Source organism: Felis catus, chromosome B4 (genome assembly GCF_018350175.1).
Source record: "Felis catus isolate Fca126 chromosome B4, F.catus_Fca126_mat1.0, whole genome shotgun sequence".
NCBI classification, from domain to species: Eukaryota; Metazoa; Chordata; class Mammalia; order Carnivora; family Felidae; genus Felis; species Felis catus.
The window spans coordinates 116417154-116434034 of NC_058374.1; the positions used below are offsets into that span (position 1 = coordinate 116417154).

General features: G+C 38.4%; 1 protein-coding gene across 4 annotated transcripts in view; it reads right to left on the minus strand.

Annotated features, from left to right (window-relative positions):
* FGD6 (FYVE, RhoGEF and PH domain containing 6) overlaps nucleotides 1-16881 on the minus strand; it is a 117546-nt gene that overhangs the window by 29427 nt on the left and 71238 nt on the right. For all 4 annotated transcript variants that reach the window (XM_019835364.3, XM_003989119.6, XM_019835363.3 and 1 more), the window contains one exon: nucleotides 573-623. In XM_019835364.3, the coding sequence (XP_019690923.2) occupies nucleotides 573-623 (51 nt within the window). The remainder of the gene's footprint in view (nucleotides 1-572; nucleotides 624-16881) is intronic.

A 16881-nucleotide genomic window follows, 5' to 3' on the forward strand; every position in this document is an offset into this window, starting at 1 on the left:
GATATACCTATGGCATTTGAAAGAGGTACTTTGGGGATAAATAGAAAGAAACACCAGTATCCGGAACAGAATTAATCCTTGTGTATGTGTGTGTGTATGTGTAAGAGAGAAACATACATACACATACACACACACACACACACACACACACACACACACACACTGTGGATTAATCTGTGAATATCAATGAGTCCCTTGTATTGTAATGGAAGTTTTCCTTTAAGTGCTACTAGGGGTGAGGGGTAGAAGGGTGGTAAGGCAATTGCCCAGCATCAAGCAGTCTTAGAATATGCTATTTTAGAATTTATCCCTGATTTGTGTAGTTGATCACTTCACAGAATCATGATTTTAAAGCCTGAAAGGACCTTGCAGATCAACTGGTTCAATCCCAGCTTTTCAAAGCAACAGACACATCAACAGAAGGTGAATTTTCCACTGGCACGGAGTGACTGAGCATAGAAGGAACCTTCCTCATCCTAGAACATGCGGGGTCCTCTCTCAGGAGGCCAGCTTCTGTGGCCAGCTATAATATAAGAACTTCTACAACATAGAATACCACAAAAGGTATTTACCTTGAGTGTCTCTGAAATCTCCAGAGTCCTCTAGAAGATTTTTCAAATAATCTAGAAAAGGAAAAGGATTATAGTATTTAGTAAAATAAAGCACTAAGGAAAAAAGCATTTCATCTTTCTTATTCAATACTTTAGTCAGTTTTGTTGGTTAATATATGTGCTAGTTCAATGTGCACTAACTTAAAAAAAATTTTTTTTTAATGTTTATTTATTTCTGAGACAGAGAGAGACAGAACACGTGTGGGGGAGGGGCAGAGAGAGAGGGAGACAGAATCAGAAGCAGGGTCCAGGCTCTCAGCTGTCAGCACAGAGCCTGATGCGGGGCTTGAGCTCACAAACCGTGAGATCGTGACCTGAGCCAAAGTTGGTTGCTCAACTGACTGAGCCACCCAGGAGCCCCAATGTGCACTAACTTTCTAAAAATGTGAAAGAATAAAGCCCCAAGATGCATTTGAAATTAGAACACAGGCTCAGAGCTAGAAAATCAGGGGCCACACTGGTCATTTTCTTTTCTTTTTTAATGTTTATTTTATTTTGAGGAAGAGAGAGGGGGAAAGAGAGAGAGAGGGAGGGAGGGAGTGGGAGAGAACGAACCCCAAGCAGGCTCTGTGCTAATGTGCCCCACTATGTGGGGCTCGATCTCATGGCCGTTTGACTACGACCTGAGCTGAAACTAAGAGACGCTTAAATGACTGAACCACCCAGGCATCCCCACACCCGTCATTTTCAAGATGAGGAATCAGGTTATGTAACAGGGTTTCACTGAAGTTACAACCTCTAGCTAAGACTAGAATCCAGGTTTCCTGATGCCCAGTTTAGCACTTTAACTCCAATACACATGAAATGCCTTAATCTCAAATCAGCTGTGTGTCCAGCACAAAATTCTAAGCATTAATAGACTGAATACCTAAGGGATTTGTCAATCTGAGAGTCTAACAATGCAGAGAACATCAGAGGAATATACTACATATGTCTAGAGCAGTGGTTCTCAAATGGGGGTGGAGTTTGCTTGCAAAGGGACATTTGGAAATGTCTGAAGACATTTCTGATTGTCACAACTGGGCAAAGGGGGTTCCATTGGCATCTAGTGACTAGAGGCCAGGGATGCTAAATATCCTACAAATGCACTGGACAGCCCCACAATAAATAATTATCTAAGCCAAAATGTCAATAGGGTTGTAGTTGAGAAACTCTGGTCTAAATGAAGATGTTTTTTAAATAAGCTATGTGGGTATACAGTTCTTATAATACAGAAAAAAAAATTAAGGCAATAGGTTATATTTTATAAGTCTTTAACACTAACAGATGTCATGGGATTTCAAGGTACTTCAATCTCTGTTGAGAAATGTTGGATGATTTCGATTATCTCTCAAAACAAATTCTTAAAAAACAAAACAAAAACAAAACCACACATACAAACCACCCCCCCCCCAAACAAATTCTGTTCCCTGGAATTTAAATTCACCCCCACTACATGATCTCTATGGACTTTTGTGATTTTCTGTCTCGCTACTGCTTAACACAGGCCCTTTGTCCTTACCAAAGTCTGATTCTGCACAATGCTTGAATACTTCCCATGTGGTCCCTGGCTCCAAACTTTTGTCTCTAATGTTCCCTTCTACTGAATCCTTTTCTCTGTCTCTGCACATAAAAATTCTCCCATTCTTCAAGGTTCATCTTAAATTCCTCTTCTCTTACCAAACTTTCCATTTGAAAGAAATATTCTCTCCCTTTGAATAATGTATTACACAGTAGTTACTCACTTTATGCCTTTTATCATTTTCTCATTAGACTCAAAGCTCCTTGAGGGCAGGAGCCATATCTGATTCATCTTTCTATCCCTCATAGTACATAGCCTGGGTCTTTGAATACCAGAGACAAGAAATGCTTGATGAATAAAAATATAAATAATTTTTTTAAGACAGGATTATGTTTAGGAAAAAGGCAGTAAAGGCTGAAACCTTTGTTTCAACTCCTAGTGCCAGTGGGAGTTGAGAAAATAAGAAGAGGAAAGGCATATTAAGAGACTGGATGCATTTTTATCAGAATCAATATCCATTCAGCAACATTATAGAACTGGTTAATTTCATCTCATGGATTTATGAAGTCATGCTCAAAGACACAAAGGGAAACCTGGATGTTAGTGTCAGCTTTTTTAATTCAATAGCTGACACAAACACACACACCCAATTGCTGAAACTCTGTACATCTTTGAAACAGTGATCCAAGAACTCGTATGAGTTTAGACATGTACACTATAAATACCCAGCTCTGGCAATAAGCCATGGTGAGATACTGTGTATGACGACATTAAGCTTCTATGCACCATCCCTAGCAATTTAGCTCTTAAAGTAATCCGAAAACAAGTTGGAGAGTATGGTACCAATCAAATAGATTTAAAAAACCCACAAAAACTAACAAAATGCACTTATTACACATTACACTTAGCCTCACCTGGAGATGAAAAATTAATCTCACTCTGACCCCACTCAGAATGCATTCCATTTATAAGCTGTGTTTAGTGGGCCCAAATATTTAACTTTCCTATGAGTAACAAGGCTGGGGAGAAAAACCTACTCTTCTTCTTACATCTTCTCAACACCTGGGCTATCGCATTAATCAAAAGTGATGTCCCTTAGAACCTCTAGTTAGTGTAAGAGTGTGGAAAAGCAAGCAGATTTATTTAAATATCAGATTCATGGCAAGTTCCTACTTTGTCTTCAATTTTTGTTCTTTAATACAAAAGTATGCCCAAACAGAGACATTTCTCTAAACCAAGAGGGCTCACTGGAAGATGTCCGTATTAAGAAATCCTGACCTCCGAATCACAGGGCTGAGCTTGATAAGTTTGAGTTGCATTTTCTTTCCCTGAACTCAAGCTCAGCTGCTGTCCACCAACCTGAACTTGAGGCACAGAATGGAAATACACAAACTGGCTGAGCAGAAAACCCACCACTAGAATGCTGCAAAATCATGCTTTTAACCAAGGATGGAATGGAGTTAGGTTTACTTTCCTGGCCAACTAAAAAAACAAAACAAAACAAAAAAACCCTTAAATTTCAGCTTTCAAAATCCAATTTTCCAAAATTGAATTTTCCAAATTCAACTTTCTCATGGATCCATCCACCCATCCATCTATATTTTCAGGGCACCTTGTTGCAGTACATCATCTTGACAAGTTTTTTACCTTTTCAAAGAAGACCAGACCATGAATCCCCTTGGTTAAGAATCACTCAGTGCCTTAACTGCAAAATGAGAAGAATGTGGCTGTTCAGCCTCTGAGTCAGATGGGAGGAGCACTGAAACCACGAGCTGCCCTAGTGACTGTTATGACCCAGGTGAAACCCCAGAACAGAGACCAGACAGACACGCTTGTGTTAGTCACAGGGAATTCTTACTACGTACCATTTAGAACCTAGTAATCTGCATGAGCTTCATTAGAAACAATGAGAACAGAATAGTCATTTCAATTTGCCATGTTACACTTACAGTATCCCAAGATTTTCCTTCTTTTGCCAAACCAAACTAGGCATTTAAAAAATTTTCACTAATAAACATGCTTCAAATGCTGCTAAGGTTATTTATAACAAAGAAAAAAAAGTTGGTGCAGTGTGCACGGGCACCACAAAATGTACTTTCTGGCCACCAGGTGGCATCATTGATTAATAAAAGTTAATTAACCCCTATTATTACCATTAGAAGCACAAAATTAGCCAAAACCTAGCATGTACCTCAAGAGATATACAAGTTAACTTTGTTCTCATATATGAAGCCCAGAGTGAAAGGATAAGGACACAACAAATACTATATGTTGTGAGAGGTCTACGTTTTCTGTATATATGGGCTCCTAGTAATAAGCCTTATCACCCCCTGATTACCTAATCAAAAAATAATCAACTTAAAGCAGAAAACTGTTCAGAAGTACACTTAACCTTTCCTAAAAATGAGTCACTTGTGGGATTGGGATTCTGGGACATTTTAAGTCAACAGCACCCAGTTGGATTCCTGGACTATGTGCTGAGAAACGGTTGGTGGCAAAGCACAGAGGAAATGAACATACAAGGACAGTGACATTCCAAAGTCAATCTGTTTTGAACTTGAGAATGTGTCTTACTTTGTACTACCCACATTTCTTGTTTCCTCCTTAAATATGCACTGAAATCAGTGACACATCCAGAATTATGGGATCCAGAGAAAAATAAGTCTAGTCAATAAGCTTCTTTGCCAAAGTTTCAAATTTTAAAGGCAACCAGAAATTATCCTGACTTCTGAGACAAATAAATTATTTTAAATACCAAAAATAAAAGTCAAGTGTTACGTTGCAAGACATACTGCTGCCATCTTCAAGGCAGCTTGGTGAAGTGGTCAAGGGCACTCACTGGCAGTGTGAGAATAGACTCTTCATCGTCCAGCTATGTCTAGCTGAGGCTTTTGACTTTGGCCATGCCCTGTAGCATTTCTGTGTGTCAATATCCACATACATAAAATAAGTAGGGTGGACCAGACTGGAAAACTGTAATGATTATCATTCTAATGTATTATGAAGCACATTTAAAAAAATATTGTAAAATGCATTATAGGAAATCTGGAAAATTAAACAATGGAGAGAACTCAAACCACGCACATCTGTTAAATAACTATTATGGAGGCGCCCAGTTGGCTCAGTCGGTTAAGCACCCAACTTCGGCTCAGGTCATGATCTTGTGGTTTGTGAGTCTGAGCCCCACATGGGACTCTGGACTGACAGTGTGGAGCCTGCTTGGGATTCTCTCTCTTCCTCTCTCTCTGCCCCTGTCTTGCTTGTTCTCTCTCTCAAAAGAAAATAAAAATAAACTTAAAATAACTATTATGATTAAAAATATTTCCTTGTTTTTATAAATGCTTGATTTTAATTTTAATAATATATAGGATTTTATAGCCCATTTAAAATCTTTTGGCCCACATATTTTTTTCCCATAGGAATAGCTGAACAACATCCTGTGAGAGGGATGTTATTCGGTACTTAGGTACTAAAGGTCATTTAAAAATTATCTTGTTTTGGCTGTTCTAAATAATATAGTCCTATATCTTAATTTGCCCATAATGATGCTGCTGTATACTTGTTGCCCTTGTCTAACTATAAATAGTGCCTTTCACTCTTTGAATAATAAATTGTCTAATCATTTTAATTATAAGTAACACTGATCAGTATCTTCATATATTTGTCTTTTTTTACATACTTGAGATTATTTCCTGATCAGAGAAAATGAAGTTTTTTTAAAGTACCTGATATATATATATATATATATATATATATATATATATATACATACATACATATATATATATATATATATATATATATATATGAGAGATCCTCCCTAAAGGGATACACCAACTTAAAATATCATTATAAATACATGAGAATATCAAATTCACTAATGATCCAGTTATATGTATTGTAGTTTTTTATTGCTGATATAGTAGGGGGAATTAAAAACTTGTTTTAGGGGCGCCTGGGTGGCTCAGTCGGTTAGGCGGCCGACTTCGGCTCAGGTCATGATCTCGCGGTCCGTGAGTTCGAGCCCCGTGTCGGGCTCTGTGCTGACAGCTCAGAGCCTGGAGCCTGTTTCGGATTCTGTGTCTCCCTCTCTCTGACCCTCCCCCGTTCATGCTCTGTCTCTCTCTGTCTCAAAAATAAATAAACGTTAAAAAAAAAAATTTAAAAATAAAACTTGTTTTAATTAATACTTATGATTTAGAGGATGTTAGATATGCCACTGTGTATTTATTATGCATTTTCTTAGTGAATTATTCCTATGTTTAGTCTAGATATCTAAGGGAATTTTAATATTCTTAGTGAAAAAGCAATTTCTTTCATATTTGCTACTAAGATATTTTCTGACATATTGTTTATCTTTTAATTTTGACTGTTTTAAACCTCTATAATGCTTTTATTATTTAGAATAGTATAAAGGTATCAATATTTTCCTTTATAATTTCTTTATTTTTCTGGGCTTAGAAAACCATCTCTCCTCTTCTCCCTATCCTTAGTTTTAATAACCAATTTTATTTTTTTACCTTCTTTCCCCCCGTCGTTTAATGCTTTATATTTTTTATTTTAATTAAGGCTTTCTTTTTTTTTTTTTTAAGAGCAGTTTTACGTTCACAGTAAAGCTGAGAGGAAGGAACAGAGATTTTCCATACACCTCCCACTCCCACATGCACAGCCTCTCCCATTAGCAACATTCCCCACCAGAGTGGTACATTTACCACAACTGATAAAGCTATACTGACACATCATTATTACGCAGAGTCCACAGTTCACTGTTGGTGTTGTATATTCTATGGGTTTAGACAAACATAAAATGACATGTATCCCTGATGATGGTAATGTACAAAGTATTTTCACTGCCCTAAAAATCCTCTATGCTCTGCCTATTTAATTTTGATTTTAGTGTATTCACTAATGTATGAATCTCAATTTTTTCTTTCTTAAAAAAATTTTTTTTAACGTTTATTTATTTTTGAGGGGGGTGGTAGGGAGAGAGGGAGACACAGAATTTGAAGCAGGCTCTAGGCTCGGAGCTGTCAGCACAGAGCCTGATGCAGGGCTCAAACTCACAAACCATGAGATCATGAACTGAGCCAAAGTTGTATGCTTAACTGACTGAGCCACTCAGGCGACCCATTAATTTTTCCTTTCTTCTGTCTTACACTTCCTATCTTGCCATACATTACATTTTTATAAACAGGGTCATTTTAAAGTTACCTCCTTATTCTATTAATAGAATAATAATTTTCATTTTTCAAATGTTTATTTATGTTGAGAAAGAGAGCATGTGCATGCATGAACACATGCAGGAAAGGGTCAGAGAGAGAGAGGGAGAGAGAGAATCCCAAGCAGGCTCTGCATTGTCAGATCTCATGAACCAGGAGATCATGACCTGAGCTGAAACCAAGAGTCGGATGCTTAATCAACTGAGCCACCCAGGCGCCTCAATAATTATTACTGTTCAATTAATAGGTCTTTCTTTTATACATATATATAATTTTCCCCCCTTACCTTCCCCCAGGGTCTTCTATTAAGTTGCTCAAATTCCACATGAGTGAAAACATAGATATGTCTTTTCTCTGACTGACTTATTTCACTTAGCATAATACCTCTAGTTCCATCCACATTGTTGCAAATGGTAAGATCTCATTCTTTTTCATTGCTGAGTAATATTCCATTGTATGTATGTATGTGTGTATGTGTGTGTGTGTGTATACCAATCTTCTTTATCCATTCATCAGTTGATGGACATTTGAGCTCTTTGGATAAATTCCTATAGTGCTATTGCTGGGTCATAAGATAATTCTATTTTCAAATTTTTGAGGAACCTCCACACTGTTTTCCAGAGTAGCTGCACCAGTTTGCATTCCCACCAACAGTGCAAGAGGGTTCCCCTTTCTCCACATCCTCGTCAACATCTGTTGTTGCCTGAGTTAATTTTAGCCACTCTGGTGTGAGGCGGTATCTCAATGTGGTTTTAATTTGTATTTCCCTGATGATGAATGATGTTGAGCATCTCTTCATGTGTCTGTTAGCCATCTGGATGTCTTCTTTGGAAAATTGTCTATTCATGTCTTCTGCCCATTTCTTCCCTGGCTTATTTGTTTTTCAGGTGTTGAGTTTGGTAAGTTCTTTATAGATTTTGGATACTAACCTTTTATCTGATATGTCATTTACAAGTATCTTCTCCCATTCTGTTGGTTGCCATTTGGTTTTGCTAATTGTTTCCTTTGCTGTGCAGAAGATTTTTATCTTGAGGATGTCCCAATAGTTCTTTTTTGCTTTTATTTCCCTTGTCTTTGGAGACATGTCAAATAAGAAGTTGCTGTGGCTGAGGTCAAAGAGGTTGTTGCCTGTTTTTCTCCTCTAGGATTTTGATGGTTCCATGTCTCACATTTAGGTCTTTCATCCATTTTGAGTTTATTTTTGTGTATGGTGTAAGAAAGTGGTCCAGTTTCATTCTTCTGGATGTTGCTGTCCAGTTCTCCCAGCACCATTTGCTGAAGAGACTGTCTTTTTTCCAGTGGATACTCTTTCCTGATTTGTCAAAGATTAGTTGGCCATACATTTGTGGGTCTGATTCTGGATTCTCTATATTATTCCATTGGTCTATGCGTCTGTTTTTGTTCCAATACCATACTATCTTGATGACTACAGCTTTGTAGTACAGGCTAAAGTCCAGAATTGTGATGCCTCCAGCTTTGGCTGTCTTTTTCAACATTACTTTGGCTATTCAGGGTCTTCTGTGGTTCCATACAAATTTTAGGATTGTTTGTCCTAGTTCTAAGAAGAATGCTGGTGTTTCAATAGGTCTATTCTTGCAATGGGATTATGTGCTTTTAATTATTGACGTTGTAGGATATGTATTGGCTGATGTTTCCCTCCCAGAATATTCTTTAATGATGTACTCTATTTTGCTAAACTGTGGGCTTCATGAAGACAAGGAGCTTGAATTATCCTCGATTCCAGTACCTAGAACAAGGTCTGGTACATATTCAATAAATGTTTCCTGAATTTATGGTGGACTAAATGATACTCCATTTAGGGTAACCACTTCTTGCTTTCTACTTTACTAAGCAGTTGAGATAATACCTTGAGGGTCTGACTAGTGTAAAAGTACTCAGGCCCCTGCTCTCATTCTCTTGCCTCTCAAATATTAATTCTATTCTGGTCCTTGAAATGTGGCCCCGGGCTGCCTCTTGTACATACAGTGCTTGTCTGAATTAGAAAAAGTGACCTTTCTGGGCTCTCAGAAAGCAGGCCATGCCTTTCTGTGAATTAGAAAAGGCCACCTCTCCTGGGCTGATGCACTCCCACCCAGAGCACACAAGATGTCGAGCAGAGTGCAGGCTGGACCTGGACATCAGCCAAAGCCCTTGTACAGGACATAGCCAATGAGGCAGCCCTGGTCTATGCTAGACTTTGGGTCAGGGCCCTGGTCCTGAGGTGGCATGCCCAAAGGACTTACAAACTAAATCTAACTCCACGGGCTCATCTTACGCAAAATTGTGTAGCAGATTTTACAATGGACACAATCTTCCTGTGGTCCCTTTTTATTGGGACAGACTGGCTAGGCATATCCAGGATGCCCTTAGAGGAATCCAAATGGTAGGAAGTCTCTCAACAAAAGTAAACATCCATTATTTTGACTTGGTTGATACTGCTTTTTTCCATGGATATATTTTCCAGCCCTTAGGCCTGCCAGTTTACTAGGTGACAATCTCAAAGGTACAGAAATGGTTTTGGCACAGTGAAGTTTCATTTACAGAAGTTCTTATCCATATTTGGTCCTTACCACCCTAATTATCAACAAAGAACAAATTTAGGTTTAGGGAACTAAGTATATTTTATTTTATTAGCCAAAGAATAGCCAAGAAAAGAATAAAGCAAGTACAAACACTAAAGTGAATTCAAGTTTGAGTGAATTTCAGCATTTTCTTCAATGGGAACAGTTCCCGATGTAAGCCCATGACTAACAAACACTAAGAGGAAAACTCAGTCAGCTTGCTGGATCTTTGGCAAGGCAAGTTTCAATGATAGAGGCATTTGGCTATCTACAGGGAATCTGAGTCAAACATACACAGAGAACTAGAACAAAGAATGACTTTACAATGATGTCTGTGGGTACAGTTCTGGGGATCTACAAACTTGGATGGGCAAAGAACAAAAAAACAAACAATATTTTCACTAACTTCGACATGAAATACAGAATTTCCTTCTATTGTGAATGTAGGCAACAAACCACAGTATTACCAATGATACCAATGACTTTACCACCAGGGAAGTCACATAATTTTTTATTATCACATCACAGTTGTTGCAGATATCTCAAAATACTGTTTACCATCACCACTATATCAAAATCATGGTAGTTCTTATATCTACCACCAGATCTTCTTTTTAATGCATTACTAAAGTAGCACATGTATTACTACGTAACACTATAAAACTATTTTAATAACTGTATTTCAGGCTAACTGGTTCCTTTTAATCTTATGTATATTATTCTGTAACTTTAAAAAAAGTATTCTAAGAGATCCATAGACCTCACCAGATTACCAGAGGGATCCAGGCATAAAAAAGGTTAAGAACCTTTTTTATGAGGTTAAGGTGAGGTTAAGAATCTCACCTTAGAGAAAGTGAGATTACATTTAAATGCTATAATTTAGGGGTGCCTGGGAGGCTCAGTTGGGTTGAGCATCCAACTTTTGGTTTCAGCTCAGATCATGGTCTCATGGTTTGTGGGTTTGAGCCCCATGTCAGGCTCTGTGCTGACAGTGCGGAGCCTGCTTGGGATTCTCTCTCTCCCTCTCTTTCTGCCTCTCCCCTGCTTGCTCTCTCTGTCTCTCTCTCAAAATAAATAAATAAGCTTAAAAACATTCAAATAAAAGTTATAATTTAATAGAACAGGCAGATGAAATGTGCTTATATCCTAAAGTCTTTCCATAGCACTAAATATTTCCACAGCACTAAGATATTTCATGAATAGAATTTATTAAATACCATCTCTCAAAATAACCTTGTTCACAACTATAATTAAAAAATTAATTGTAACATGTTGAGAGTTGAGCTAATAACAACAGGAATTCTGAATATTATCACTGCCTTACATCAGGGTCTTTGGGTTCTTCAGAAACTAAATTCCTTGGCTGGTGATTGGGACAGCCCCACCTTTCATCACGTTCTGCCCTAGAGAAAGTGTTAGAATGACTTTGAGGAAGACAATTAGCCCTGGGTTATAAAACAAATATTTGCTAAGCAGAAGTTTCATTTTTCAGTAAGAATTTTTTAAAAGTCATGCATTAATTTGACTGTGATCTTTTGTTGAATCTGCTTATTAGTCTGTTCATAGCTCAAATTAATAGCTTCAGAACACTATAACAGATGTTTTTAATATCCCATTTTCTACCAACATGGGAAATCCTGGATTTCTAAAACCTAGAGGGAGTTAATACCATCCCAGACTAAAGGCAAAGATTACAGGAAAAGTAATATAATATGTCGTTAGTCACTTATAACATAAATATTTAGAACAAGATCAAAGAAAACTACCTGATCCAAATTTAATCAAAGTTCAAAGGACTGTTTTTTCCTCCTAAATATAGAAATGGAAAAGATATTTCAGAGGAATTTTTAAATTATGTTTTTCATTTTATTTTACTTTCTCAACATGATCCTCACTGATTTAACTTTTTTCAACACCAATGTAGTAACTTTCCACAAATAAAAGGTTTTTTTGTTGGAAAAATTTATACTGCATATAACACAGAGACAAAAAAAACCTAAAAGGATCTATGATAGTCATCTCTGGATGGTAGAAGATAAAGAAGAACTATGTTTTATAATACTTATGTATTTTTTAATAGGCACAAAAGACCCTTACAAAAACAAATCCTCAAAATATAGTCACTCAAATGAAGAGATCAGTTTAATTTTCAGGACGCTCTTGGTGAAAGCCTCAGTGGTTGGGCATGGCCCCAAAGAGGAGGACTAGAAGCTCCACCAGAGCAAGGACCACCTTGGTGTTGTCCAGTGTATACAGGTGTCCGGCTCAAGTTCAGTCCATATAATTATTGATTAATGAAAGAGAGAATCTGGCCTTGAGGACATCTTTCAGTACAGAGTAAAAAAACCTATTGCAGTTAGAGCAAAGGAAAACAAAGTTTGGGAAATTCTGGGTTATAACATGTGGCTTTTATATTGTGAATAATAATGTCCCCCCCCCATTAAGACTTTTTTTTAGAGTGATTTTATGTTCACAGCAGACCTGAGAGAAAGGCATAGAGATTTCCCATATACCCTCTGCCCCAGACATGCACAGACATTCCCATTACCAATATCCTCCACCAGAGTGGTATGTTTGTTAGAATGGAGGAAGCTACATTGACACATCACAACCCCCCACTCCTCCCAAAGCCGATAGTTTACATTAGGATTTACTCTTGGTGTGGTATATTCTATGGGTTTGGGCAAATGACAGGTATCTGCTATTATGGTAGGATAATGTAAGTTTTCAACTTTCCTGGGCTCTCCTCCCAGTTCCTGGCGGGGCTGCTAAAACCCTTGTGATTTTCTAAGTGATAAGAGCACTAGGAGCATCTTTTGTTCTAACATCTGGCCTCTGACCCTAGTTCTGACAGAACTCCTAAATCCTCTGAAACTTCCTAGGTGATAGGAATGTCTTTGGTTATAATGAGCTGACTCTGGGTGGGCTCCTGAATAGCTCCTAGATAAGGGCTGGTCACCAGAAAGACCAAGCCATGATTATAAGCTTGAAACTTTCAGCCCTACTCTCCATCCTATAGGAAGGGAAGAGGGCTAGAAGTGGAGTTAATATTGGATCATGACCACATGATGAAGCCTTCATTAAAATTCCGAAGTATAGGGGTTAGAGTTTCTAGTTGCTGAACATGTGGAGGTGCTGGGAGAGTGGTACCCAGAGAGGGCATGGAAGCTCCAAGATCCTTCCCATATACTTTTCCCTATGCATCCCTTCCATCTAGATAGTCGCTTTTTTCCTTCATCATACCTTTAAAAAAATTATTTATTTATTTATTTATTTTTGAGACAGAGAGAGAGAGAGAGAGAGAGAGAGCGTGCAAGCGAGTGGGGGAGGGTCAGAGAGACAGAATATCAAGCAGGCTCCGCACTGTCAGCATGGAGCCTGATGTGGGGCTCAAACTCACAAACCATGAGATCATGACCTGAGCTGAAACCAAGTGTCAGACACTTAACTGACTGAAGCCCCCCGCTTTTACCATATCCTTTAAAAATAAACCAGCAAATGTAAATAAGTGTTACTCTGAGTTCTATGAACCATTCTGGCAAAGTAGTGAATCCAAGAAGAGAATCAGGGGAACCCAGATTTATAGCTGGTTGATCAGAAATACAGGTGGGGCGCCTGGGTGGCTCAGTCGATTGAGCGTCAGACTTCAGCTCAGGTCATGATTTCGTGGTTCATGAGTTTGAGCCCATTGGGCTCTGTGCTGACAGCTCAGAGCCTGGAGCCTGCTTCAGATTCTGTGTCTCCCTCTCTCTCTGCCTCTCTCCTGCTCACGCTCTGTTTGTCTCTCAAAATGAATAAATGTTAAAAAAAAAGAAAAGAAAAGAAAAGAAAAGAAAAGAAAAGAAAAGAAAAGAAAAGAAAAGAAAAGAAAAGAAAAGAAATACAGGTGACAACCTGGGACATGTTGAATGGCATGTGGAGTTTGCAGGGGGGTAGTCTTGTGGGATGGAGCCCTTGATCTGTAGAATCTGGCACTATTTCCAGGTAGATAGTGCCTGAATTGAATCAAATTGTAGGACACCTAGCTGATGTTAAAGATAATTGCCTAGTATGGGACTAAACTACACATCTGGTGTCAGTACTGTGAGTGTGGTGGTGGTGGTGTGTGAACAGGAGAGACACAGGAGTGGGTTTTTCCTTATGGTATCCTTGGAAAAGAGATTAAGTGACAATGTGCCAGGGGTGGTGGTGGTGATAAGAGGTAGCATGACCAGAAGGAAGATATTGCCACAATTTGACAGGAGTTTAGGGAGGCCTGGCCTAGAACAAGGGAAATGGAAACAGCAGGAATCAGAGGCAAAGGAAAACTGGTCAGCATATCCTATGAGAGAGAAAAGAAGAGGAAAGGGAAGTATTTCAGTCCTTTCCACAATTTTGTGCTTGGGTAACTGGAAGAACGTTTCAACTCTTAATAATTTATTGACCCACTCATCCATGAAACATTAATTGACACCACAGCATGGGGATTCTCAACCTTATAAAAAGGAACAATGTTTAACTCCCTAAGCCTTTCAGCTCATTGAGTTCCTGTTATGTGCCAGAGTCTATGACAGACACAGAATCAGGATAATAAAGACGGTCTCAACACTGAAGAGATGAGGAAGGAAATAAACAGAGGTAAACAATTAATGTTGCTCCTACAGTAGCACCTGTTTCTTTCCATTACTTCTTCACTGCTGCCTCAAGACTCTCATGCTCCTGGGGCACCTGGGTGTCTCAGTCGGTTAAGCATCTGACTTCGGCTCTGGTCATGATCTCACAGTTTGTGGGTTCAAGCCCTGCATCATGCTCTCTGCTGACAGCTCAGAGCCTGGAGCCTACTTCGGATTCTGTGTTTCCCTCTCTCTCTGCCCCTCCTCCACTCACACTCTGTCTCTTAAAAATAAATAAACATAAAAAAAATTAAAAAAAAAAAAGACTCTCAGGGTCTTAACTGCAAACAGGTTCTGGGCCCCACATAGATTTCAAGATCTGACTAGATCCACTTGCTTTGAGTGGCCAATATAAAGGTAAAATTTGTAAGTTTTCCTACTTAAATTAAGTAAACCAGTTACTTTATTTTACCTTTTAAATAAAATAATTCTAATATTAAGCATTTATTATACAACATATGCATTTTCTTTAATCTTATTTTGAGTTGAGTTAAAAAAAAAAGAAAAGTACTACCAGGAATTTAGTTGAAAGTGCTTTTCACTATGCTGAAGGAAGACAAAGCTAAGTCAAATATCCAACTAAAAGCCAAATTATGTCCAGGAAGAAAATTCTGCAAGACAACAGGATGGTTGTCTGACTAGTAGGGGCAGGTTGCAGTATCTGGGGATTTCCATCCACCTTTCTCTAAAAGGATTCCAAAAGAAACTATCCTATCTTATCTGTACTTCATCTCTACATTTTTCAGTCTTTCCCTCCTGAAACCAAGGGGGTCACATATCTATACTGAGTCAGGCAGGGATCCTTCCCCTAGTCTTCCTGAAACTCATTACTAAATCAAAGTTGTTAAAAGTTGCTCCAAATAGTCTTTCTGTTCCTCTCTGTTCCTATATGTTTTGTGCTCTTGGAATTACTCCAAATTCTAAAATGAAAATGAAAGTTACATAACCTCACAAGGTTGTTCAAAGGATTAAAACACCGAGCTTGTTTATCCAAAAATGAGGACCCCGTTTGAATAGATGCAAACCTAAAGATTTAAAATCCAACTTCTAAAAATTTAAGTGTATAGACAGGGAGCACTTTGATAGCAACTGTAGAAATATCTTGCAAAATAGGGAGTAATCAGAATATAACAAAAATGAGTACCGGAAAATCAGAGTAAAAAAAAAATTTTTTTTTAATGTTTACTTATTCCTGACAGAGAGACAGAGTGTAAGCTGGGGAGAGGCAGAGAGAGAGGGAGACACAGAATCCAAAGCAGGCTTCAGGCTCTGAGCAGTTAGCACAGCACCCGATGCAGGGCCCGAATTCACAAACAGTGAGATCATGACCTGAGCCGAAGTCGGACACTTAACCAACTGAGCCACCCAGGCGTCCCTGGAAAATCAGAATTTTAAATAAAAATATAAACAAACCCTTAGCATCACAGCCTCCATTATGTCCTTAGGATTCTAGGACCATATGTATACTTCAGTACTATCTGTGTAGTTTGGGGAAGGACAATTCACCTCTCGGAATATGTCTTCCATTTATTTTTATTTTTTATTATTATTTTTAAAAGGCCTAAGCCTATTTAAAGTTTATTTTGAGAGAGAGCGGAGGAGGGGCAGAGAAAGAGGAAGAGAGAGAATCCCAAGCAGGCTCTGCACTGTCAGCGTGGAGCCAGATGCAGGGCTCAAACTCAAAAACTGCAAGATCATGACTGGAGCTGAAATCAAGAGTCAGACACTTAACTGACTGAGCCACCCAGGAGCCCCTAAATACGTCTTCCTTTAGGAGAAGACATCATCTCTGAAATTCTCTATCTCAATGTCATCCTTTAGGCTAAAGATGTTTTAGCTTAACGGGATATTTTAAACCTATCTTAAAAGCAGCCAATATTATTTCCTGAATGGCTTCCAATGTAATCAAAACTGACCCAGAGAAATTGAAGTGCACTAAATTATTGGTAAAAGACCCACTCCTTGATCTTGAGGAGTTCATAATCAAATTACGGAACCAATTTTCAAATTACAAAAATACTAGCAAATTCACAAGGCACCAAATACAGTAGTACCCCTTATCCATACTTTCACTCTCTAAAGTTTCAGTTAACCAAGTCAACAGCTGTGAGTGTAAGGAGGCAGAAGATCCTTCTAACATGTCACATAAGGTCAACAGTAGCCTAGGGATACACAGTGCCTAATGTCATTCATCTCACTTCATTTCATCATGTAGGCATTTTTTCATTTCACATCATCATAAGAAGGGTCACCATAGTATAATAAGATAGGAGAGGAAGATGAGGCACCCAATCAGTTAAGTGTTTGTCTTTGGCTCAGGTCATCATCTCACGGTTT